The sequence below is a fragment of the Bombina bombina genome, chromosome 5 (genome assembly GCF_027579735.1).
Source record: "Bombina bombina isolate aBomBom1 chromosome 5, aBomBom1.pri, whole genome shotgun sequence".
In the NCBI taxonomy this organism is placed as follows: domain Eukaryota; kingdom Metazoa; phylum Chordata; class Amphibia; order Anura; family Bombinatoridae; genus Bombina; species Bombina bombina.
In genome coordinates, this window is record NC_069503.1 from 931621701 (window position 1) to 931647165 (window position 25465).

The window sequence follows — 25465 nt, forward strand, 5'->3', positions numbered from 1 at the left end:
ACGAAATATTCTAAAATGCTAAGATCAGAGACACTTCCTGGCTCTGCCACCCGTGTTATCTTTATAATCCACAGGAAAAAATTGCATTGGAAGAACATATGAATTTCTTTGCATGACTGTGCATAGGATTTCATATTCAAAGGACATTCCAATCCACTATTATGGTTGCCCATAAACCAGCCAAAGCATTGTAGCAAAAAAAAAAAAGAACAAGAGAAGGCTCCACAATGGTGCAATATCATTGGGGTGTGTGAGAGGAATATTGAAGATTAATCACATTATACTCACATACTCCAAAGCACTTAAAAAGTTCCAGATAGGTGTGCTGAACTATCACAAGCTGTTCAGAAAGCTCTCACAGGCGTGTATGCTGCTCCCACGTCTCAGGCAATATCCCAGCAACAGGCACAGGTGTATTCAAAACAATGCTGCTAACACAGCTATTAGATGTCACGTACAATGAAATTATAGATATTGGATTTACACGGCCCAATATATATGCACACGTATGAAGATGAGGAAAAGGAGACGCTGAGTCTTGTAAGTAGATGCAAAAAGTTTTATTAGGAGCAGGCTTCCATAAGGACCAACAGGTAAGGTCCTATCTATATGTACACGTATTTCAGGTGTCATGTATTACAACATTATAGATATAACTATATAGTAGCATATGTATCCTTTTGTCTGTGCACATATTTTGGTTGCTCTGTATGAACATCTCAGAAAGGCTTTTTTGCATATTTAAAACCAGGGCCGGTGCTAGGATTTTTGGCCACATAGGCGAGGATACATTTTGTGCCCCCCCCCCCCTCCATTTACATACAATACCATTGCTGGTTTTTACAAAGTTGTACTAAAAAAAAGAAAATATAATTTCCCATTAAACCATAAAATTATATATATATATATACACACACTATATATATATACACACTATATATATATATATACACACACACACTATATAACACTATATATATATATAAAAAAAAATATATATATATATATATATATATATATAACACTATATATATATATATACACACACATATATACTATATCATGCTGGCATTGATATTTAAAGATAGGGTAAGGCTTAGCATTAGGGCTAACAATGGTTAGGATTAGCATCAGGGTTAGTCTTTGTGGCTGCAATATGATTTTACTGCTAAACTATTATTGACAAAAAAAAACTCTGCTTCGCTTCAAGGTTGCCAACCCGGTACTCACAGTCACAGAGGAGAGCCAAGAACGCCCGCCAAGGAAGGATTGAGGAGCGCCAGAGCGGCCACCAGCATTTCCTCACGTGTGTTTCCCTCTCACAGCACACAACAGCTCCAGACTGCTCCGCCTCCACCACTGTGCTGTCTGCTTGAGCCACCTCCCAGCCAGCCTCACGTCACTCACTAAGCACAGCAGCTGCAGGCAGCAGCAGCGCAACTTAAGTGACGTCAACATCGTGATGCGGCCCCACCTGCCCCTCCCCAGCCCACAGTGCCCACTCTTAGCAGCCCAGTATAATAGTGCCCACTGCCCACACTCATGCCCAGTGCACTCTGACCCCCGCATCATAATAATGCTGCCAGCTGCAATTCTGCAAAGTGTTAGTGACGTGAAAATTCCAAAATGACAGTCACAGTGAACACAACAGTGTGTGTGTGTGCATACATTTTTCACACTAATTTTCCAATGCCGGGAACCAGATCCGGCACCCCCTGCTGTTGGTGCACTAAGGCGGCTGCATAGTTTGTCTTATTTGAGCGCCAGCACTGTTTAACACTATGGCTGTCAGTCTAGGGGCATGAATGGCTGTCAGTCTAGGGGCATGAACAAACATGTCATTTTAGTCAATCAGGTACATGAACAGGTTTAATCCAAATCAATCCAATCAGAATCCCTTGTGGGGGTTCTCAATGCTGTGCTGCTTAGTGTCTTTTATTCACCTGAGGAAGCAGTCCATGTGTAGACTGGGAAACGCGTTGTGAACTGATCAATTGTTTTAAACTTTTAATAAAGTCTATTGTATTTAGACACATAAGCGGCACGCTTATTTCTTTATCTGCAACAATCTCATTTTGGGATCCTTAGCTGTGTTAGCAGTGTTGTTTGTTACCCATTTGAATATACCTGTGCCTGTTTCTGGGATATTGCCTGAGACATGGGAGCAGCATACACGCCTGTGAGAGCTTTCTGAACAGCTTGTGATAGTTTAGCATGCCTATCTGGCACTTTTTAAGTGCTTTGGAGTCTGTGAGTATAATTTGATTAATCTTGCATATACCTCTCACACACCCGTATGATATTGCACCATTGTGGCACCTTCTCTTGTTCTTTTTTTGCTATAATAGTGCTTTTGGCTCCTGTCCTGTTCAAGTCTGGAGAAGCTAGCAGCCGCTGGAAGACACCGCACATCTATCTGATGTTTTGGGGATTCTATTTGGATTGTCATCAATTTGGATTGCCATCTATTACATCCCTAGCTCCCGACCATTGGATACCTGTGACTTTGACACTAATCCATTCTTGTTCATATTGCTGTTGATATTCTGTATGTGTGTATATATATATATATATATACAGTATATCCATTTTGATTATATTATATCACGTTGACACGCTATATCACTTCAGTATTAACACTGTTTAGTGATATAAGTGTGGCGCATTCAGTTTTTTGAAATATTTTGTCAGCCAAACCATTGCCTTATGATAAATGTTTAAATAGCAAAAAAATCCAAAATGGTGTCCACTTTAGTATTCTGTAATGCATTCTGTTTCAGTGAAGAAAGGGTTGCAAACACCTAGGGCACTTTCACATATTTGGCGATGGGTGCAAAACCCAGCATCATCCATTTTTATTCTAATCGAGCGATCACATACCCGGCGCAGCAGACAAGTTACGTGCGATTATTTTACACGTCAGGCGCATTTTTTACTCCCATAAACTAACATTGAACTGGCGTTGCCAGTTGGTATAACATATGCAGCGCATATTTTACTCCATTTTTATCTTGCCACACATAGGCAGACGCAGCAAGCCTTGCGCTCAGTAAAAAAGCAACGTAACTCCCTGAAAGCCTTAACAAACATGCTATATAAACCTCTAAACCGTCATCCCCCCACACCACAATCACTAATAAAATCTATTAACCCATAAACCGCTATCCCTTCATGATTCAAATAGAGCTTGCAATTTTAAACAACCTGCTAATCATTATATTATCAAAGTGTCTTTGTTCTCTTGGTATCTTTTGTTGAAAAGCAGTGACATATGCTCAGGTCTGAAGCATTATATGGCAATAGTTTTCAATAATGTTATCCATTTTCAAGAGCACTAGATGGCAGTGCTATTTCCTGCCATGTAGTGTTACAGACGCATACCTATGTATCTCTTTAACAAAAAATACTATGGGATACAAGAAAATTTGATAATAGAAGTAAATAGTAAACTTTTTTTTAATGTTGCTCTGTCTGAATCACAAAAGAAAATTTTTGGGTTTTATATCCCTTTCAACTACCGCTATTCAAATAGTTTAGAATGGATTAAAAACAAAGGCAAAATCATCTGAGCTGTATATAATGTTTTTGAAGGGCAAACCCTTATAGATTAGAATGAGGGGGTCATTAGTAGGAGCACCATGTCACACTATATAAAAAAAACACTTTATCAATGTACAAGTCAGTGGCAGTTCTAAAAGGGTGCTTGGGGTTGCTATGCACCGTCATTAATTACCATAGCATGCGCAAATTTTGCATGTAATTTTAATACACTTTTAAATTCACTTCTTTTTCAAATGTGCTTCATTCTCTTGGTATCCCTTGTTGAAAAAGAATAGGCACATATACTAGCTAGCTTCTGATTAGTGTCTGCACACATTTGTCTCTTGTGATTGGCTAAATATATGTGTTCAACTAGCTGCCAGTAACAAGAGAATGAAGCAAATTTGATTACAAAAGTAAATTGGAAAGTTGTTTAAAATGTTTTCTATCCAAATCATGAAAGAAAATGTTCGGGTTTTCTGTCCCTTTAAAGGTGCCAGCTGGACTGAATTTACAGGATAGTGCCTTTTTATATGTCTAGTGAGTTATGCAGAGCTAGGAAAGCAATAAGAGGCTTGAAAAACAGACTCAAAGAGACATATCACACGCATGCAAAATCGCTTGTAATTGATACAACAAATCTGTAAAAAGCTGACTAGAAAATATCACATGAAAATCTCTGTTTACCTTTTACCCGTTACCACATCCTACTGTAGAGGAACTACATCCAATAAGGATAATTGTTCCCGGACTTACATTGTAACGTGTATCTGGTAAGTGCAGGCACAGTAACTTAATTTCCCTCAATTTAAAGAGGTTTAATATAAAATCTCACAAAATCATAGTGAAATATCATGAGATTATAGCGAAATCCCACAAGATCACTTAAAAGCAAAATGTGAACTCAGTACTGATGTTGCGTATTAGCTTTTTTGTTATTTTTTCAACATGCAGATGAAATGAAAAAGTAGCTGAATGGTAACATCTTCAAAACAGTCGTAGCTCTGGAGAGCTGATCTTAGTTTTACATAAACAAAAAAAAAACAACAACCAAGATTATATCGTAAAAGTTTTCTTTTTCACATTTTCATAAAAAATAAATTATACGTTTGTTGAGTAGCAATAAAATGTGGGGGAACCACCAGTACACCCACCGCATCCTTGATAGACAGGCAAAATCAGGTATGCCACCTGGTGTTGTATAGTCTAAAAACAAAGAATGAGTTTTACATTTTTAATTTTTTTTTGGTGAAAAGGCTATTTTGTGACGTGCCACAATTCTGAAATGTTTTTATATAAATTTCAGTGTAAATAAAGTTTTATTGAAATACAGCCCTCTCTTGTGTTTATTTATTGTCTAAGGCTGTATTTGTGCTAAAACAGCAGAGTTGGGTAATTTTTTATGACAGAGGCCATGTGGCGCTCTCATCACTTTACACTGCTGCTTGGCTCACTACAATATACATAGACATAATATACACAACTCAGAAACATTTAAAAGGAAATCTCATCATAGAAGCATTTCTTTGGAAATATAAAAAAAATGAAAATGAGGCTTCAGCTAAAGTAAATTTATGAGTAGCTTATATGTCAAATATTTTTAATTTGTCAAATACAAATTTGTGGACATTTGTTTTCTTTCTTGTTGTAGTATCTTCTAAATGTAAAATCTATTTTGGCCATCACTGGTACTAGTAGATAAGATGTAACTCTTATTAGACTTGAGTAATTGATCAACTGAAGTCACTATCCTTATGAGATTAGACACTTCAAACATTCTATATCACATTTAGGCTCTTTAAAGTGAAACCCCCCCATCTATTTCTTCTATCAGCATTTTGAAGTAATGTTATGACAATGCATTCTCCAAAAACGTCAACGCCATCTAGTGGTAAAATACCATATGACAAACAGGTCCTTTACGTCCGATCGTCAAATATAGATTTGTACACAAACGTGTTCACATTTATGAGCATGAAAAAAGCAATATTGTCTGTGAAGCAAACTGAGCATTTGACTTTTTTATTCTCTGTATTTTGTTTATTAATTTTTCTCCTATTTGCCTACAAACTTGCATTTTAATTGTTTCATGTATAGAACTCTTTATTTGTGAACACTATGGGAATATATAGGAAGTGTCCACGTTTTCACACCCTAGGCAACTATATTCAGCTACATTACAAGTGGCGTGCTAATGATAGCATAGGAAAAGGCTAATGTTAGCGCCTGACTTGATATTACAGAGAATAGTTAGCACAACTGAAATTGCTATAGCACAACCTATGCTTTCAATAAATATTGTAACCATGCTAAATAGCACTCATATTACAAGTTGAAAGTTATAGGTTGCGCTCGAATGCAAGCCAAAATTGCACTAGAATATTTAGCCCAACTTGAAAACTGAAGTAAAGTGTAAAATAGTTTTTTTTAAAATAAACTATTACACTCATATATACACTTTTTCATTAAAAATATTTTAATATTGATAAAAAGTTTTTAAAAGGGTTAAAAAGGGATATGGTATTTGGCAATGTGTGTGTGTGTGTGTCTTGTGTGTATGTATACATGTCTATATATTTGTGTTTATATGAGTAAAATTGTAAGCGCACACTTACATACATTTTTACACATATAAACACATGAAGTCCACCACCTGTAATCTGGGCCATTATCAGGAATCACTATTCCAAAAAGTGAACCCTCCCCCCAGACATGTGAATGCCAAAACATGTGACAAAAGTTTTCCATCTGCAAGTGGGAGAGCTCCATTGTAAGAAATGGAGAAAACAGAACAAAGGCCGCAGCACACAACGAAAAAGCATCTGCATGAGTTTGCCCTCTATCTAAGTAACGCCTTCACTGCCCCGAATTTCAGAAGAATGGTGGACCGCTGCAATTAACTGCCTTCTAATTAGCAAAAAGCAATGGAAAAGCCATGCATGTCTGCTATTTCTGAACAAAGGGGATCCCAGAGAAGATTTTGCAACCATTTATATTATAACAGCACAAGCGGTGTATACAAAATTTCAGCGAGAAACCCAAAGTTTGTGAAAAAGTTAACAATAGTTTTAATATGATTGTATTTGGTGGCAAAACAGTACCATAAAATATACCAAAATGGGCCTATAAAAAAATATACATGCAGTTTGATAGGTAAATAAAAAAACAAAAACAAGCCTATATTTATGTTTAAATGGAGTGATTTAAAAAAAATGCTAAAAATTCACTGGTATTTTGGGCAAGTTTTTCTCTGAAATTCCCAGTAGCAAAGGGGTTAATTTCTCATTTCAAACATATGCATTTCTAAAAATAATGGTTACATAAATCAATCATGTTGTAGCTATTATGCTACTATATGTAAAACAAATTAACTGGTGTATTAACCACCTATATTTAACCAAACAAAAAGAAAGTGCTTTTGAACAACCAGATTTTGTAGTGTAGTGATCCTGTGGGGATCACTACACTACAGAAAGTAAAAAAAATAAATAAAAATAAATAAATAAATATATATATATATATATATATATATATATATATATATATATATATTAAGATATTTTATAGGTACCCAATGCCTTAGGCTTGTCTACTTAAAAATATATATATTTTTGACAGGTAAATAAAAAAATAAAAACAAGGCTCTTTTTCTGTTTAAATAGAGTGATAGCAAGAATGCTAAAAAGTCTCCGGTATTTTGGGCAAGTTCTTTTCTGAAAGGCCTGGTAGTGAAGGGGTTAAAGGTACTATATATATATATACTGTATATATCTATCTATTTATTATTATTAAAATAAATGTTTTACCAGTGATTTAAAGGAATATGGTATATAACAAAGTGTTGGACTAAAAAGGGCTCAATATGTATGTGTGTGGATATGCATGTGTATGCATGTGGGCCACTCACAAAACTGGTCTTATAGAGAACACATACATACACAGATATGTACTCACACATACTTATATATACATACAAATACACACACATAAATATATATACACATATAGGGCTCAAAATTTCAAGTCTTAAGCTACTAGCCAGGACAAAATGTTACTTGCCACTTCTAATCCCAGCCACACCACTAGTTCAACCCCTCTTTGCATATGTTTAGCTATTGTGAAACATTTTGTAATATTGTTTTTATTTTATACCATAACAAATTAAATAATGCTACATACAGTAATAAATTAAGAAAAATAAGTCCATAGCAGCTAGAGGTTCTGGGAAAGACAACAGCTGGATAGAAAAAGGAAGTTGTTGAACTGAGAGAATGCAGAGAGTGGCGCTGACAGTCATGGAAAGTCATATGAGATCTGGGGATTTTTTTCCAATAATTATCATCTCTCCCTTCTCGTTCTTAACTATCTTTCCCGACTCCTTCCTCTCTTAAATCTCTCTTTTTACCCTCTTACTACTCTCTGAGGCCATATTTTCTCTTTCCACTCTTTCTTTCCCCACTATCATATATCTTCACTCTTTTTTTTTTATAATTCTCTCTTAACGTTACCTTCTTCTCCACTTTTACTTTTCCTTTCCACTCACTCTCTACCCTGTTTACCCTCTCAGAGGTAACAGTCTAAGCCCTAATGGGGTCACTACAGCCCTAGAGGAATAACCTATCCTTGCACTTTCCTGAATATATAATATCCCTTTAGATAAAAATGTTAGCACATAGCCCAAAACATGTGTGTTTAAGTTCTGCAATAGGAACTTACATTCTGTAAATACAATGTGCCAACATGCCATTAGACTTCAGACTCAACATTCACTAACTAACTTTCACCAGGGCTCAAAATTTCAAGTCCTAAGCTACTAGCCAGGGCAAAATGTTGCTCGCCACTTCTAATCCCACCCACTACTTCACCCCCTCTTTGCATATGTTTAGTTATTGTGAACCATTTTGTAATATTGTTTTTATTTTATACCATAAATTAAATAATGCTACATACAGTAATACATTAAGAAAAATAAGTTCATAGCAGCTAGATGTTCTGGGGAAGACAACAGCTGGATAGAAAAATAAAGTTGTTGAACATAGAGAAGGCAGAGAGTGGCGCTGACAGTCATGGAAGGTCATAGCAGACCTGGAGATTTTTTTTTATAATTATCATCTCTCCCTTCTCGCTCTTTAATATCTTTCTCGACTCCTTCCTCTCTTCAATCTCTCTTTTTACCCTCTCCCTTCTCTCTAAGGCCATATCTTCTCTTTCCCCTATCTCATATCTCTTCATGCTTTTTTCAATAATTCTCACTTAACTCCACCTTCTTCTCCACTTTCCATTTCCACTCTGCCCGTTTACCCTCTCACTAATGGGGTCCCTACAGCCCTAGAGGTATAACCTATCCTTGCACTATCATGGCTATATGATATCCCTTTACATATTGGTTTTAGCACACAGCCCAAAATGTGTGTATGTCAGTGCTGCAATAGGAAAATGTACATTCTGCATATACAATGTGCTAACTTTGCTACTTACAACATTCCATCAGACTTCAGACTCAATATTCACTAACTAACTTTCACTCGCCACCCTTTAAGCCCTACCCAGTCCAACACCTTGTCATTTACCATACCATATAATTTAAATCACTGTTGCACACTATTTCTTCTTCTTTTTTTTAGCATATCTTTGGCTTAGTGCACCTACGTATTAGTAATCGGATGAAAGTCCGACTTGAGTTTTGTAGCATCTATTAGGTGAGGGATTTGGGTTGGCCTGGCTATCCAGCCTCCAGATGTTAGCTCGCCTGAGATTTACACTTGAGCGCTCACATTTTACTTTGAACTTGTTATATGGAAGTACAAATGGGAGTTCTATGGATTGTGATCTAGAAATGTTAGCACACCATAGCGCTACAATTTTTATGCTCCACTTGTAATGTAGGCCATAGTGTGGATGAAGACCACATGTCGTCATATGTGATAAAGGGGTTAAAGTCAGTTCCAGAGCAACAATGCACAACTGGGAGCTTCTTGAACACATCTAATAAACAAACAAATATATGTGCATAGCGACCAATCAGCAGCTAGATCTCAACAATTATTTGCTGCTCCAGAGCCTACCTATGTATATAAGGGACACAAAGAGAACACAAATTTGGTACTAGAAGTAAATTGACTTGCATGCTCTATCTGAACCATTAAAATGTAGTTTGGACTTTTATGTCCCTTTAAGTGCTGTGGGCCTCTCTTTGGACATGTTACTGTGTTAAGGATGGTACACAATCATTGGACAACTATTGTAAATATACTCCCCATTGCACAATAACTGAAGGAATTTTATTTGAAATGTGGTTTCCATGTTAGTAGTAATTACCCAGAAAATCATTTATTTATTTAATCTTGCTATCCAACCCCCCCCCAAAAGTAAACAAACAAACAAAAAAGTATTATTCATAATGTTACTCAAACAACCATTACAATAAGATATTTCTATTTATTTATTTTTATTTAACAGATTTGTATTTGTGTGTGTGATACTTGAATGGAATTTGCAAGGCATCACATATATACATACCTGATGGTTGTACAACAAAAAATACACTTTCACTCAATAGGCTTACTTTTTAACAAAAACAATGGGATTAAAAATGTGCAAAAATTAACAATTATAAAAATATGCATTTTATATTAGTATATACTTTAATTACAAAAACATATTACCCAGCAGATTGTATCATTTTATTTCTCTTATCTACTTTCTTCTACTGAATAAAACCTCATATTGTAATTTAAGCTTCTTTGATTCACAAATTACTTTTCCATTTGACAATAGGTGAATGATCTTGCACTGAAAAAGGAAATATAAATAAATCAAGAATAAATATTACGCAGTAAGGAAGAGTTACAAACATTCATCTACTAACAGGAATGTGTATCCACAGAACATACAAAACTAATGAATTAAGGGAAGTTTTGTTAAATATTTCAATTATTATCATCAGACACCTATAAAATGTTGCATTAGGAAATAATTTTTTCTTTTATTTTTGTGCAATTCACTTCCTTTAAACTCTAAATACAACTGTGTGTTAGACTTGTGTTTTCAGAGGTTTCGGACAACTGAATGCGGAAGAAGGCGGCACTTTAAGCTGTTCGGCTATTTTAGGAGCTGAATTTATACTTGTGAAACAGCAACACACTACAATCTTTATTTGTGTTGCTGCTTCACAAGTATAAATTTGGTTCTGAAAATAGCCAACCGGCACGAAGGGCCACCTACTTCAGCATTCTGAGGTATCTGAAACTTCCAAAAGCGCAGGTTTTAGTGTCCATGTTGTTTGTCTATAGAGAAAGTAAGATTGCAATTGATACTTAGAAAGCTACATGTAAATGTGTGTTTATCTCTAACTACATAATAAAGGAGCAAAATAAATAAATAGAAAAACAGGTGTGTTGGTGTCAACAACCTGCTCTAAGCAATAAAGGATATTAACATCAATAAAATCATTTTTTGATTCTTTATTATTATTTGATGACCTTATACAATATATGAAAAAATCACAACACAATATAATATAAAACCTTTTTTTAAGTCCAGATGATCAATATGATCATGATTCCAAAACAAATAATACATTACTGCTAAAAAACATGTGTGTATTATTGTACTTTAATGTAGATTCAATAAATCAATGAGTTCAGTTTATAAATTAAGCTAGTACTAAAAAGTTCTATACATTTATCACAATGTGTGTGCCAAGAGGTCACCTGCCATTGCATTAAAGTTAAACTTTGGCTATAAGTGTCTATGGTACCACTGTGACCACAGTAGTATGCCAGCTGCAACGTTGTGGTATAAGAGACTATAAAGATTGATTTGTGTGTAAATAATGCTTTCCTATTCACTTTCCATGACCACAGAGATTTCTCCATGCAGATACTTTGTAACGATGATCTCTAGATTTGTTAAAGAGGCATGGAAGTGATGCAGTCATTTTAATGAATGATGGCCAGACCTCTTATTATAGAGCATTGTACGGTTTTACAAAAAATATTCTTGTGTGGTTTTTATAGAATTGTAAATAATGAAGGCCCTAGCTTTTTCTTGCTCTGACACATTGTAGACTGTCAATCAAGTGCTTTTTACCATTCTATCGGCTAGATTTGGAGTTTTGTCGGTAACGACCCGAAAAACTAACGCCGGCTTTTTTCTGGCCGCACCATAAAAATAACTCTGGTATTGAGAGACCACAGAATGGCTGCGTTAGGCTCCAAAAAAGGAGCGTAGAGCATTTTTAACGCAGCTTCAACTCTCGATACCAGAGTTGCTTACGCAAGCGGCCAGCCTCAAAAACGTGCTCGTGCACGATTCCCCCATAGGAAACAATGGAGCTGTTTGAGCTGAAAAAAACCCAAACACCTGCAAAAAAGCCGCGTTCAGCTCCTAACGCAGCCCCATTGTTTGCTATGCGGTAACCCTTCCTACGTCTGCACTTAACACTCTAACATGTACCCCGAGTCTAAACACCCCTAGCCTTACACTTATTAACCCCTAATCTGCCGCCCCCGCTATCGCTGACCCCTGCATATTATTATTAACCCCTAATCTGCCGCTCCGTAAACCGCCGCTACTTACATTATCCCTATGTACCCCTAATCTGCTGCCCTAACATCGCCGACCCCTATATTATATTTATTAACCCCTAATCTGCCCCCCACAATGTCGCCTCCACCTGCCTACACTTATTAACCCCTAATCTGCCGACCGGACCTGAGCGCTACTATAATAAAGTTATTAACCCCTAATCCGCCTCACTAACCCTATAATAAATAGTATTAACCCCTAATCTGCCCTCCCTAACATCGCTGACACCTAACTTCAATTATTAACCCCTAATCTGCCGACTGGAGCTCACCGCTATTCTAATAAATGTATTAACCCCTAAAGCTAAGTCTAACCCTAACACTAACACCCCCCTAAGTTAAATATAATTTACATCTAACGAAATTAATTAACTCTTATTAAATAAATTATTCCTATTTAAAGATAAATACTTACCTGTAAAATAAATCCTAATATAGCTACAATATAAATTATAATTATATTATAGCTATTTTAGGATTAATATTTATTTTACAGGTAACTTTGTATTTATTTTAACCAGGTACAATAGCTATTAAATAGTTAAAGGGACAGTATACTGTAAAATAGTTTTTCCCTTAATGTGTTTACAATTGCTTTTTTTACCAACTGCAGTGTAAAAAATGTCTGAAAATTAGCTTTTTAAGGCTTATTTGTGTATATTAAAGCTCTGATTTTGTGTTTTGAAGCCACAACCTAATAAAATGGGTTGAGCTTGTAGGTATAATCAGATCTCATTACTGTATCACATTGTGCACATGTACCTGCTTCTTTATCTTATATCTGTCCTTAATACAATCACCAGTACTTTGAGAGAACAATGGAAAATCAACATTGTATTACCTTATCTCTGCTATATCCGACTGGGAGTGTAATTTCTTCTGCTGGCTGTATTTACAAAGCTTATCTATAGTTGGTACGCGCGGCCACAAACTTTCAGAATAGGTGGGGATACCACATGCTAAATTAACAATTTCAAATGCCAATATAAGGGTAAAGGAGCTACTTGTCAATAATTTAATACACTCTAGCAGGTAAAGTGGATCATTGGGAACAAATTAAAGGGGAGAAAATTTTTGAGTAAACTGTCCCTTTAAGAACTATTTAATAGCTAAAATAGTTAAAATAATTACAAAATTACCTATAAAATAAATACTAACCTAAGTTACAATTAACCTAACACTACACTATCAATAAATTAATTAAATAAACTACCTACAATTACCTACAATTAACCTAACACTACACTATCAATAAATTAATTAAATACAATTCCTACAAATAAATACAATTAAATACACTAGCTAAAGTACAAAAAATAAAAAAGAACTAAGTTACAAAAAATAAAAAAATATTTACAAACATAAGAAAAATATTACAACAATTTTAAACTAATTACACCTACTCTAAGCCCCCTAATAAAACAACAAAGACCCCCAAAATAAAAAATGCCCTACCCTATTCTAAATTACTAAAGTTCAAAGCTCTTTTACCTTACCAGCCCTGAACAGGGCCCTTTGCGGGGCATGCCCCAAGAAGTTCAGCTCTTTTGCCTGTAAAAAAAAACATACAATACCCCCCCAACATTACAACCCACCACCCACATACCCCTAATCTAACCCAAACCCCCCTTAAATAAACCTAACACTAAGCCCCTGAAGATCTTCCTACCTTATCTTCACCCTGCCAGGTTCACCGATCCATCCTGAAGAGCTCCTCCGATGTCCTGATCCAAGCCCAAGCGGGGGGCTGAAGAGGTCCATGATCCGGCTGAAGTCTTCATCCAAGCGGGAGCTGAAGAGGTCCATGATCCGGCTGAAGTCTTCATCCAAGCGGGAGCTGAAGAGGTCCATGATCCGGATGAAGTCTTCTATCAACGGCATCTTCAATCTTCTTTCTTCCGGATCCATCTTGCAGACCTCCGACGCGGAACATCCTGCTGGCCCGACGGACTAACGACGAATGAAGGCTCCTTTAAGGGACGTCATCCAAGATGGCGTCCCTCGAATTCCGATTGGCTGATAGGATTCTATCAGCCAATCGGAATTAAGGTAGGAAAATTCTGATTGGCTGATGGAATCAGCCAATCAGATTCAAGTTCAATCCGATTGGCTGATTCAATCAGCCAATCAGATTGAGCTTGCATTCTATTGGCTGTTCCGATCAGCCAATAGAATGCAAGCTCAATCTGATTGGCTGATTGGATCAGCCAATCGGATTGAACTTGATTCTGATTGGCTGATTCCATCAGCCAATCAGAATATTCCTACCTTAATTCCGATTGGCTGATAGAATCCTATCAGCCAATCGGAATTCGAGGGACGCCATCTTGGATGACGTCCCTTAAAGGAACCGTCATTCGGCTAGTAGGCGTCGGGAGAAGAGGATGTTCCGCGTCGGAGGTCTGCAAGATGGATCCGGAAGAAAGAAGATTGAAGATGCCGTTGATAGAAGACTTCATCCGGATCATGGACCTCTTCAGCTCCCGCTTGGATGAAGACTTCAGCCGGATCATGGACCTCTTCAGCTCCCGCTTGGATGAAGACTTCAGCCGGATCATGGACCTCTTCAGCCCCCCGCTTGGGCTTGGATCAGGACATCGGAGGAGCTCTTCAGGACGGATCGGTGAACCTGGCAGGGTGAAGATAAGGTAGGAAGATCTTCAGGGGCTTAGTGTTAGGTTTATTTAAGGGGGGTTTGGGTTAGATTAGGGGTATGTGGGTGGTGGGTTGTAATGTTGGGGGGGGGATTGTATGTTTTTTTTTTTCAGGCAAAAGAGCTGAACTTCTTGGGGCATGCCCCGCAAAGGGCCCTGTTCAGGGCTGGTAAGGTAAAAGAGCTTTGAACTTTAGTAATTTAGAATAGGGTAGGGCATTTTTTTATTTTGGGGGGCTTTGTTATTTTATTAGGGGGCTTAGAGTAGGTGTAATTAGTTTAAAATTGTTGTAATATTTTTCTTATGTTTGTAAATATTTTTTTATTTTTTGTAACTTAGTTCTTTTTTATTTTTTGTACTTTAGCTAGTTTATTTAGTTGTATTTATTTGTAGGAATTGTATTTAATTAATTTATTGATAGTGTAGTGTTAGGTTAATTGTAGGTAATTGTAGGTAGTTTATTTAATTCATTTATTGATAGTGTAGTGTTAGGTTAATTGTAGGTAATTGTAGGTAGTTTATTTAATTCATTTATTGATAGTGTAGTGTTAGGTTAATTGTAGGTAATTGTAGGTAGTTTATTTAATTAATTTATTGATAGTGTAGTGTTAGGTTTAATTGTAACTTAGGTTAGGATTTATTTTACAGGTAAATTTGTAATTATTTTAACTATTTTAGCTATTAAATAGTTCTTAACTATTTAATAGCTATTGTACCTGGTTAAAATAAATACAAAGTTGCCTGTAAAATAAATATTAATCCTAAAATAGCTATAATATAATTATAATTTATATTGTAGCTATATTAGGATTTATTTTACAGGTAAGTATTTATCTTTAAATAGGAATAATTTATTTAATAAGAGTTAATTTATTTCGTTAGATGTAAATTATATTTAAGTTAGGGGGGTGTTAGTGTTAGGGTTAGACTTAGCTTTAGGGGTTAATACATTTATTAGAATAGCGGTGAGCTCCGGTTGGCAGATTAGGGGTTAATAAGTGTAGGCAGGTGGAGGCGACGTTATGGGGGGCAGATTAGGGGTTAATAAATATAATATAGGGGTCGGCGGTGTTAGGGGCAGCAGATTAGGGGTATATAAGGATAACGTAGAAAGGCGGCGCTTTGCGGTCGGCAGATTAGGGGTTAATTATTGTAGGTAGCTGGCTGCGACGTTGTGGGGGGCAGATTAGGGGTTAATAAATATAATATAGGGGTCGGCGGTGTTAGGGGCAGCAGAATAGGGGTACATAAGGATAATGTAGCTGGCGGCGCTTTGCGGTCGGCAGATTAGGGGTTAATAAGTGTAGGTAGGTGGAGGCGACGTTGTGGGGGGCAGGTTAGGGGTTAATAAATATAATACAGGGGTCGGCGGGGGTTAGGGGCAGCAGATTAGGGGTACATAAGGATAACGTAGGTGGCGGTCGGCAGATTAGGGGTTAAAAAAAATTATTTGAGTGTCGGCGATGTGGGGGGACCTCGGTTTAGGGGTACATAGGTAGTTTATGGGTGTTAGTGTACTTTAGAGTACAGTAGTTAAGAGCTTTATAAACCGGCGTTAGCCCAGAAAGCTCTTAACTACTGACTTTTTTCCTGCGGCTGGAGTTTTGTCGTTAGATGTCTAACGCTCACTTCAGAAACGATTCTAAATACCGGAGTTAGAAAGATCACATTGAAAAGATAGGATACGCAATTGACGTAAGGGGATCTGCGGTATGGAAAAGTCGCGGATGAAAAGTGAGCGTTAGACCCTATTTTGAGTGACTCCAAATACCGGCGGTAGCCTAAAACCAGCGTTAAGAGCCTCTAACGCTGGTTTTCACGGCTAACGCCAAACTCCAAATCTAGGTCTATGTTTTATTCTGAAAAAACCCAATACGCAGATTTTTTATGTACAACAATAAGGATGTTAGATGTGATGTGTTAAAAGGACATACAAAAAACATTGAGATTGTAAAATAAAATATATTTTGTGTAGTAATAGAATATAAAAAATGATTATGCAATATACATAAAATATTTTATTTGCCCCTATTCACGTAATTTAAGTCTGTAGTTCTCTCCCTGTAATTTAAGTATGAAAATTATGGGTTTTCCAATTCTGAGAACTAGAAGTGCACACTGCAGACTTTAGAGGTGTGATTAGAAAAGATATTGCAAAATAACATAGGCTTTACTAACAAAATGACAGTGACAAGCATTGTCTACTCCAGTAAAGTGTCTGGATTGGCCATTGAAAAACAACTGCAGAAAAGAAAATGTTATTCTGTTCTTAAAACTTTCAGTCTTGGATGATATGTTAATCTATTGTAAGGAAACAAAAAATCTTGAATTTAAAAGGACATAACACATCATGTACAGTATCTCACAAAAGTGAGTACACCCCTCACATTTTTGTAAATATTTTATTACATCTTTTCATGTGACAAAACTGAAGAAATGACACTTTGCTACAATGTAAAGTAGTGAGTGTACAGCCTGTGAAACTGTGTAAATTTGCTGCCCCCTCAAAATAATTCAACACACAGCCATTAATGTCTAAACCGTTGGCAACAAAAGTGAGTACACCCCTAAGTGGAAATGTCCAAATTGGGTCCAAAGTGTCAATATTTTGTGTGGCCATCATTATTTTCCAGCACTGCCTTAATCTAGCTTCACAGTTTGCCACTGGAGTCCTCTTCCACTCCTCCATGACAACATCACTGAGCTGGTGGCTGTTGCACTCCCCCACCTTCCGTTTGAGGATGCCCTACAGATGCTCAATAGGGTTTAGGTCTGGAGACCAGTCCATCACCTTTACCCTCAGCTTCTTTAGTAAGGCAGTGGTCGTCTTGGAGGTGTGTTTAGGATCTTTATTATGTTAGAATACTGCCCTGTGGCCCAGTCTCCGAAGGGAGGGGATCATGCTCTGCTTCAGTATGTGACAGTACATGTTGGCATTCATGGTTCCCTCAATGAACTGTAGCTCCCCAGTGACGGCTGCACTCATGCAGGCCCAAACCATGCTTGACTGTAGGCAAGACACACTTGTCTTTGTACTCCTCACCTGGTTGCCACCGCACACGCTTGATACCATCTCAACCAAATACGTTTATCTTGGTCTCATCGGACCACAGGACATGGTTCCAGTAATCCATGTCCTTAGTCTGCTTGTCTTCAGCAAACTGTTTGCAGGCTTTCTTGTGTATCATCTTTAGAAGAGGCTTCCGTCTGGGACAACAGCCATGCAGACCAATTTGATGCAGTGTGCAGCGCATGGTCTGAGCACTGAAAGGCTGACCCCCCCCCCCCCCCCCCCACCCCTTCAACCTCTGCAGCAATGCTGGCAGCACTAATACGTCTATTTCCCAAAGACAACCTCTGGATATGACGCTGAGCATGTGTACTCAACTTCTTTGGTCGACCATGGCGAGGCCTGTTCTGAGTGGAACCTGTCCTGTGAAACCGCTGTATGGTCTTGCTCACCGTGCTGCAGCTCAGTTTCAGGGTCTTGGCAATCTTCTTATAGCCTAGGCCATCTTTATGTAGAGCAAAAATTCTTTTTTTCAGATCCTCAGAGAGTTCTTTGCCATGAGGTGCCATGTTGAACTTCCAGTGACCAGTATGAGAGAGTGTGAGAGGCATAACACCACATTTAACACACCTGCTCCGCATTCACACCTGAGACCTTGTAACACTAACGAGTCACATGACACCAGGGAGGAAAATGGCTAATTAGGCCCAATTTGGACATTTCCACTTAGGGGTGCACTCACTTTTGTTACCAACGGTTTAGACATTAATGGCTGTGTGTTTAGTTATTTTGAGGGGGCAGCAAATTTACTCTGTTACACAGGCTGTACACTCACTACTTTACATTGTAGCAAAGTGTCATTTCTTCAGTGTTGTCACATGAAAAGATATAATAAAATATTTACAAAAATGTGAGGGGTGTACTCACTTTTGTGAGATAGTGTAATTACAACACATTACATTTACATCCATGAATCATTGTCAAATTTCAAACAAACAAAAAAATTACCTATTTTCCCTTCCTTCTTTAGCTTATGCAAATGATGAACAAGGTTAAATTCTGCAGCTTGGTGCAAATGTTCAGGTGTATCCTGAGAAAATAATGGGAACAGTTATTTGAAAAAAATCAGTGTATTTATAAGCAGAATAAGATTAAAAAAAAGTCAAGAGCTTTAATTCCTTGAGACAATGTAGTATTTTTCCCTGTTGCTTATAAAATAGGAGCATTTCATATTGTATTAGTTATATGTTTGTATGGGTGTTGTACCTAGTACCTTTCACCCAATGAGTATATATATTGTGTGGCAGTCTTTAGTCCTTTCATGTTTTAATAAAATAAAAAATAAACTTCACAAAACCAGTAATGTGGACAATTTCCCCCCATATTATTTAAATCCCTTCTTAAAGGGATGGTCTATTGCACAAATGGCATAATCTGATGCATTACAGCATGTCATTTGTGCATTATTGACCATAGACCATAAAGAGATTAAGCACAAAGGAACAGTCCCACTCAGGAGCCACAAGCATTGCAGCTTTCAAGGTACAGCAAAACACCACAGTAATGTTGCACTTCTGCTGCTCCTGATTGGCTGGTCGACCAATCCTTTTCTGGAACTGCAAGGCCTGCAGCTCTCATCTAGGGTCAGCAGAACAAAAAGAATTTGCTAGAGCATGCAATTTTTTTTATAATGTCTATTTACATTTGTATTATTCCACTTTACACCTAGCAACAACCAATACTGAGATAAGGAAAGATGGTGTGATGTCATTTATACTTTCATGATGTAAAAACAAAGATAAGTCTAAAAAGGTTTTTAATTTGTAGCTGGCAATAGCTTTGTCTATACACAAAGAGAACGGCACTCTCAGGAACAAACAACAAGTTTATTAACTTGTTAGCTTGTTCTATGTCAAATTTCCACCGGGGTGCAGCTTCTTTTCAGCTCAGTAATGCTTTTCACAAAGTAGACCTTTCCTGTAGTATATCAGTCTGATCCCGCCTATTACGGTCAGTCCAGCACCGAAATACCAGGCAATTCCTCTCTGAACAAGGAACACAGCAACCCCAGACGATCGTTTCGGCCTTCATTGGGCCTCGTCAGTGAGGTGTAGCCATATTCCTCTAAACACACTGAGCAAGGAGTCCACGTCTGGTTTCCCCTTTTTCCCTTAGGGAAACATAATACACATGGAGAGAAGCGCACTCTCAGGAACGAACAACCAGCTCAATAACTTGTTAGCTTGTTCTATGGCGATTTAGCTTTGTCTACATCATTAAAGGGCATGAAACATATTTGTTTCTTTAATGATTCAGATAGAACATAACATTTTAAACTACTTTCCAATGTGCTTCCATTATCAACTATAGTCTCTTTGTGAAGGAGCAGCAATGCACTGATGGGCTCTAGATAAAGACATCAAGATAACCAATGACAAGAGGCATATTTGTGCAGCCACCAATCAGCAGCTAGCTCCTAGCAGTGCATTTCTGCTCCTGAGCCTACCCAGGGATGCTTTTCAACAAAAGACACCAAGATAACAAAGTAAAAGTGATAATAGAAATAACTTTAAAAGTTGTTTAAAACGGCATGCTCTTTGTAAATCATATAAGTTTAATTATGAATTTAATGTCCCTTTAACTAAATGAAGATGGAAATAAGAGAATAAACATCCAAGAAACCTTTAGTTACATCTCCCTTAAATGAAACAGATTTAAATGAGCACAACATTTCCCACCTATATTTCAAAACACCCAGATCTCAAAAAACATTTTCCTGTTAGACTTAAATGGGTCGATCACAATCCTTTAGAAAATCCCCATAAAATGTAATAGTGTTTTCTGTTAATTATCATTAGATATGTTTTTTTTCTAAAGGATTGTGATTGACCTCTAAGTTGCATTACTCACCTTGTATACAACTTTGACGAGTTCCATAGAGGCGAGTGATTTGCCAGCATTCTCTTGGAGCACTTGAAGGATTTGCTGTTCTCGGGCCTGCCTATGGGAAATGTACTCCTGAATTTTTGTTATTGCATTTTGGACAACTGGACCATGACCTGTCAAAAATAAAATGAATATATCACTAGACCAGCATTGTAGTGATCTTCAAAGACAGTAAGGACCTCAGTGAATACAACTAATGTGCCAAGGGGAAATGGGCATAAAGGGACATTTTAATTAATTAGTGTATGTCATTTTTGTATAACTGACACCTGGGTTAAACACATATGTAAAGTCCCACTCCGGAGACACAAGCATTACAGCTCCCTAGCAAAACATTGTCAGTGATCGGCACATTGTGTAAATGCCACTCCTGATTGGATCACTGGCAGTTTCCTGCTTGTTTTCTGCTCAGGAGCTGCAATGTTTGCAGTTCCCAAACCTGTGTGGATTCCCTTAGAAGGTCTAGAACTCATATTATTGTTTTATGGTATCTAGAACTGTTTGTTAGTTTTAAGCTGCATATTACTGTGCTGTTTAAATAGCTATCTGCTAAAGTAGGCAAACCTATTTAGCATTACACTTTGGTTTTTGTTAGCGGCTTTTCTAATAAATGAAACAGGTTGCAAGGTAACGTTACCAGACTTTACACGTTCTAAAATGAAAGTGTATGTGGCTCCTGAGAGAAAACACTGGAAGAAAAATATTTTGTTAAAAATAAGTAATACATTTAGTATTGTAGAACAAAGGTAAAGCCATTTTTATAAATATAATTGCACTACTTATTTATTAATATATGTTATGAAACAGTAACAACATCCCTTAACATTATATTAACATGGAAGCATGTGCACATCTCTTTCATCTTACATAAAACACTGTGGGCTAGATTACGAGTGGAGCGCTAAAAACTAGAGGGGGAGAGAGCACAAGAGAGGGATGGAGAGAGAGAGCAAAAAAAAGGAGAGAGAGACAGAGCAAAAGAGAGGGGAGAGAGAGAGAGAGCGCAAAAGAGAGGAGGGGAAAGAGAGAGCAAAAGAGAGGGGGGGGGGGAGGGGCGGAGCGTGCGGGCGTCCATGATGGCCACACCACACTAGAGCTCATTAGACAGCGACGGCAAAGACTCACTCCCGGGACAGCTAAACCTGGGCTGCATGGTCCAAAAACTTGTGCATTACAGGGGCAGATGTTAGGAGCTCCCTGGGACTTTAACTACGAGCTGGAACCCTGCTGAGCTGATCTGTTGATAAGGCGCGGTGTAGGCCGCAATAAAGCCTGCCTCGTGTGGCATTCTGTCGTGTTTTCCGGAGGTCCTGCGGCAATGAAGTGACTGACAAGCAGATGTACCTTACATAGTCTTGCATCACTCCGTTGGTGGATCTTCGCTGGTGCGGGTGGCAACGACTGCTTTCTCCTCTCTCCCTCTCACCTCCGGAACATCCGATAAGGGGTAAGGTAACATGCCGCCTTTCCAATACACCCTCTAACCCCCCAACTATCAGAGTGTACAGACATGTTCTCCAGCACATAAAGTGCACGCACATGGGGTCATAGCAAAGCATCATAAGTGCTATACAAGTATTTATCCCCACCGCAGGGCAAACTAACTATCATACTTCATGGGCTGCAAAGCATGAACTAGATATATGCAATTTTAATGAACACCAGCTCCCTTACTAGCTGATTACCTACACAACATCTCTACTTAACTGGGAACTATCCTTTTTCAGTAATGGAGCTTTATTGAGGAGTTTTATTCACCCTACTTTTTACTACTTTTTACTATAAATACTCAAATAGAGACACTGCCAGAAACACCTGCCTTCCATAGCCATTTCATTTAAAAATCTGAGTTGCAATTACACTATGCCCACACGTGAGTTTGATCCCTACAAGATGGCGCTCCGCAGAAACTCCAAAATGGAGAGAAATCCTTAGACTAATACTGTCCCTAGCGCAATTAATACCTTTTTTAAAACTGCTGATAAAAAGAAAAAAGCAGATGTTCCTCAGACACATAGTGACGACTGTCAATCTGATAACCCAGATGATTCACAAGGTCCACCACCCTCACCGCACAACCTTACACAAAGTGAAGATGGCCCATTCACCATGAGAGCCATAGAGGCACTAATAAATCAAGTTAAGACCTGTATTAAAAGTGAGTGCGCGGATCTGAAAAGAGACATTAACGAATTGGGCTTTCGTGTAGAGGCCCTAGAAGATGACAGAGAGGAATGGGCTAAAGAAATTTCTGACATGTCTCACTCCTTAGAAGCCCAACAGTCACAGATTAAGGACCTAAAAAATAAGGTAGATGATATGGAAAAAAGGGCGCGAAGGAACAACCTCTGCATTAGAGGGGTGCCCGAAACTGTGAAAGGTGAAGACATTCAAGACCACCTCCAAAACATGTTCCAGTCCCTAGCCATTGCTGACTAACGTGTGATTGATACAATGCCTTTGGAAAGAGCTCACCGCTCCCTACGCCCTAAACCCAGTGATAATAAACCTCCCAGGGACATTATAATATGCTTCCAAAATTACAGGGATAGAGAACATTTATCAACTAGCAAGAACTCAGCCTAACTTTTCCTACATGGGTGCTAAAATCCAGATCTTCCAGGATCTATCAGTACGGACTCTCCAGATACAGAAAGAATATGCCTTCCTCACAACACACCTAAGCTCCTTGAAGATCCCCTACAGGTGGGGATTCCCGGTCTCCTTGCAAGTCATCAAAAATGGGAAAAGATGCGAGTGCCTGAGCCCAACTCAGGTGGCTGACTTCTGCAAGCAACTAGACCTTCCTCTCCCAGAAATCCAGGACTCACACGTTACCAAGGCTGCGCCCCTTCCATCTAGACCACAAAGAGGACTGTGGTCTGAAATTGTCAGCAAGCGAAGTAAGAAGAAAATGGGGCCTGAATCTCCTAGATCTCAGGAGGTTACCTGACCTCGAGACACGTCCCACGTGATCAATAAAGACCTGTGAGTATGGTACTTGAGTTTTTCTTCTTTTTATGTTTGGAAATAAAGTATCACATCCCTCACAGGGACATCTCAATATGTAGCCTCCTGCATATTTTGTGGACACTTGATATATGCAAGCTACCTGTGGACTTCAGTTTAATGTTTAGTTTTACGCACTTTTGTATGTTTGCAGATGTCTTGTATACTCTCAAATCACCCCTGTTAACAGAAATGAAACTTGTTTACTGTCTCGTCCTACAATGTTTAGCCTTAAATGCAATAGATGGCACCCATGGCTTAGGATGTGATCTATTACCTATTTTTTGTAAGCATATGTTAATCTACTGGCTGTTCTGCGATATATTCGTTTTGCTTATTTAGAACTCCATCACTGACACTCCTAGACTAAGCTGTGAACCTTACCCTGTATATACATGTCATACTGTCTCTTGCTGCGGGATGTGTCAGTCTCACTCCCGATTCGTTATTATATTCTGTACCATGTTGCACTCTACTGATCTATAATGGGGGCTATGCACCCTCAAGTATATTTTACTTATTGAACTCCCGTTGAAGTGGGCTCTGTTAAGCCGTAATTTCCCCTGTTGTCACATTTTTTGTCCCTCCCTTTTTACATTTTTATTTTTACTCTCTTGTTTAACCCCTCTCTGTATCTAATATCCCCTTCTTCCAACTCTTCCCCCTCCCTTATCTGTTCCCAACTTCACCTCCAGGTGACTTACTTATTACTTGGAATCAGTTGCACTGCATACAGAGTATAGTTTGGTTGTATTTGTAACGTATTGTCTTAATTTTAACAAATAATGCCTGATGTTCAGATTACCACTCAGATTCCTATGCTTTCACATCCCCAAGTCAGCTTCTTTAACATTGCCACACAAAATGTAAAGGGATTCTTGTCCCCACAGAAACGCTCACTAGCTTTCCACGACTTCTACAAAAAGCATATTGATATTATTATGACCCAAGAAACACACTTTAGAAAGTCAAATGAACCCGTAATATCACGCCTTTATTATGACCAACATTTCCATAATTCGGGCCCGACAAACCATAATGGGGTCAGCATTTCATTTAGAAAGGGTACACCTTGCCATCTCCTGGACAAATACCAAGACCAAGAGGGCAGGATACTAATACTAGTGGGGTTATACTACGGTAGGCCACTCACATTAGCCAATATCTACGCCCCAATACGCCCTTCATCCTTCTTTCGAAAGGTTGTTAATCACCTACTGGATATTTCTAAAGGCCCAATAATCCTGGGAGGGGATTTCAATTTTCCCATTATCCCAGCCTTAGACACGTCATCGGGTAAGTCATATATCCGGAGCAGCCAAATCAAAGCCAATTGGCAGACGCTTTGCGCTATTCCCTTTTTTGATACCTGGAGATTAAGACATCCTATGACCAAGGATTTTACCTTTTTCTCTAACCCTCAGCGTTCTTACACGCGCCTAGATTATTTATTTTGTGACCAGGGGATGTTCACTGCACTGACTAATTCGCGCATACATCACACCTCCTGGTCCGACCATAGCATGGTTAGCTCCACTTTTAAAAGGTCTACAAAGCCCCAACACCAACAGCTATGGAGACTTAATGACCAGATCTTTTCAGATCCTTTGATAACCACTGATATAATTGAAAAAACAACTGAGTTTTTTAACTTTAATAACCCAGCCAAGACATCAATAACTAATAACTGGGAAGCATACAAGTGCTACATTAGGGGA

At 38.1% G+C, this 25465-nt stretch overlaps 1 protein-coding gene across 1 annotated transcript in view; it reads right to left on the reverse strand.

Moving 5' to 3' along the window:
* Positions 1-9969: 9969 nt before the first annotated feature.
* LACTB2 (lactamase beta 2) overlaps positions 9970-25465 on the reverse strand; it is a 35121-nt gene continuing 19625 nt past the window's right edge. Inside the window, exons 5-7 of the mRNA XM_053715117.1 lie at positions 20703-20851; positions 18801-18882; positions 9970-10332 (exon numbers count right to left, since the gene is read on the reverse strand). Of these exons, the coding sequence (XP_053571092.1) occupies positions 10289-10332; positions 18801-18882; positions 20703-20851 (275 nt within the window). The 3' untranslated portion in view covers positions 9970-10288. The remainder of the gene's footprint in view (positions 10333-18800; positions 18883-20702; positions 20852-25465) is intronic.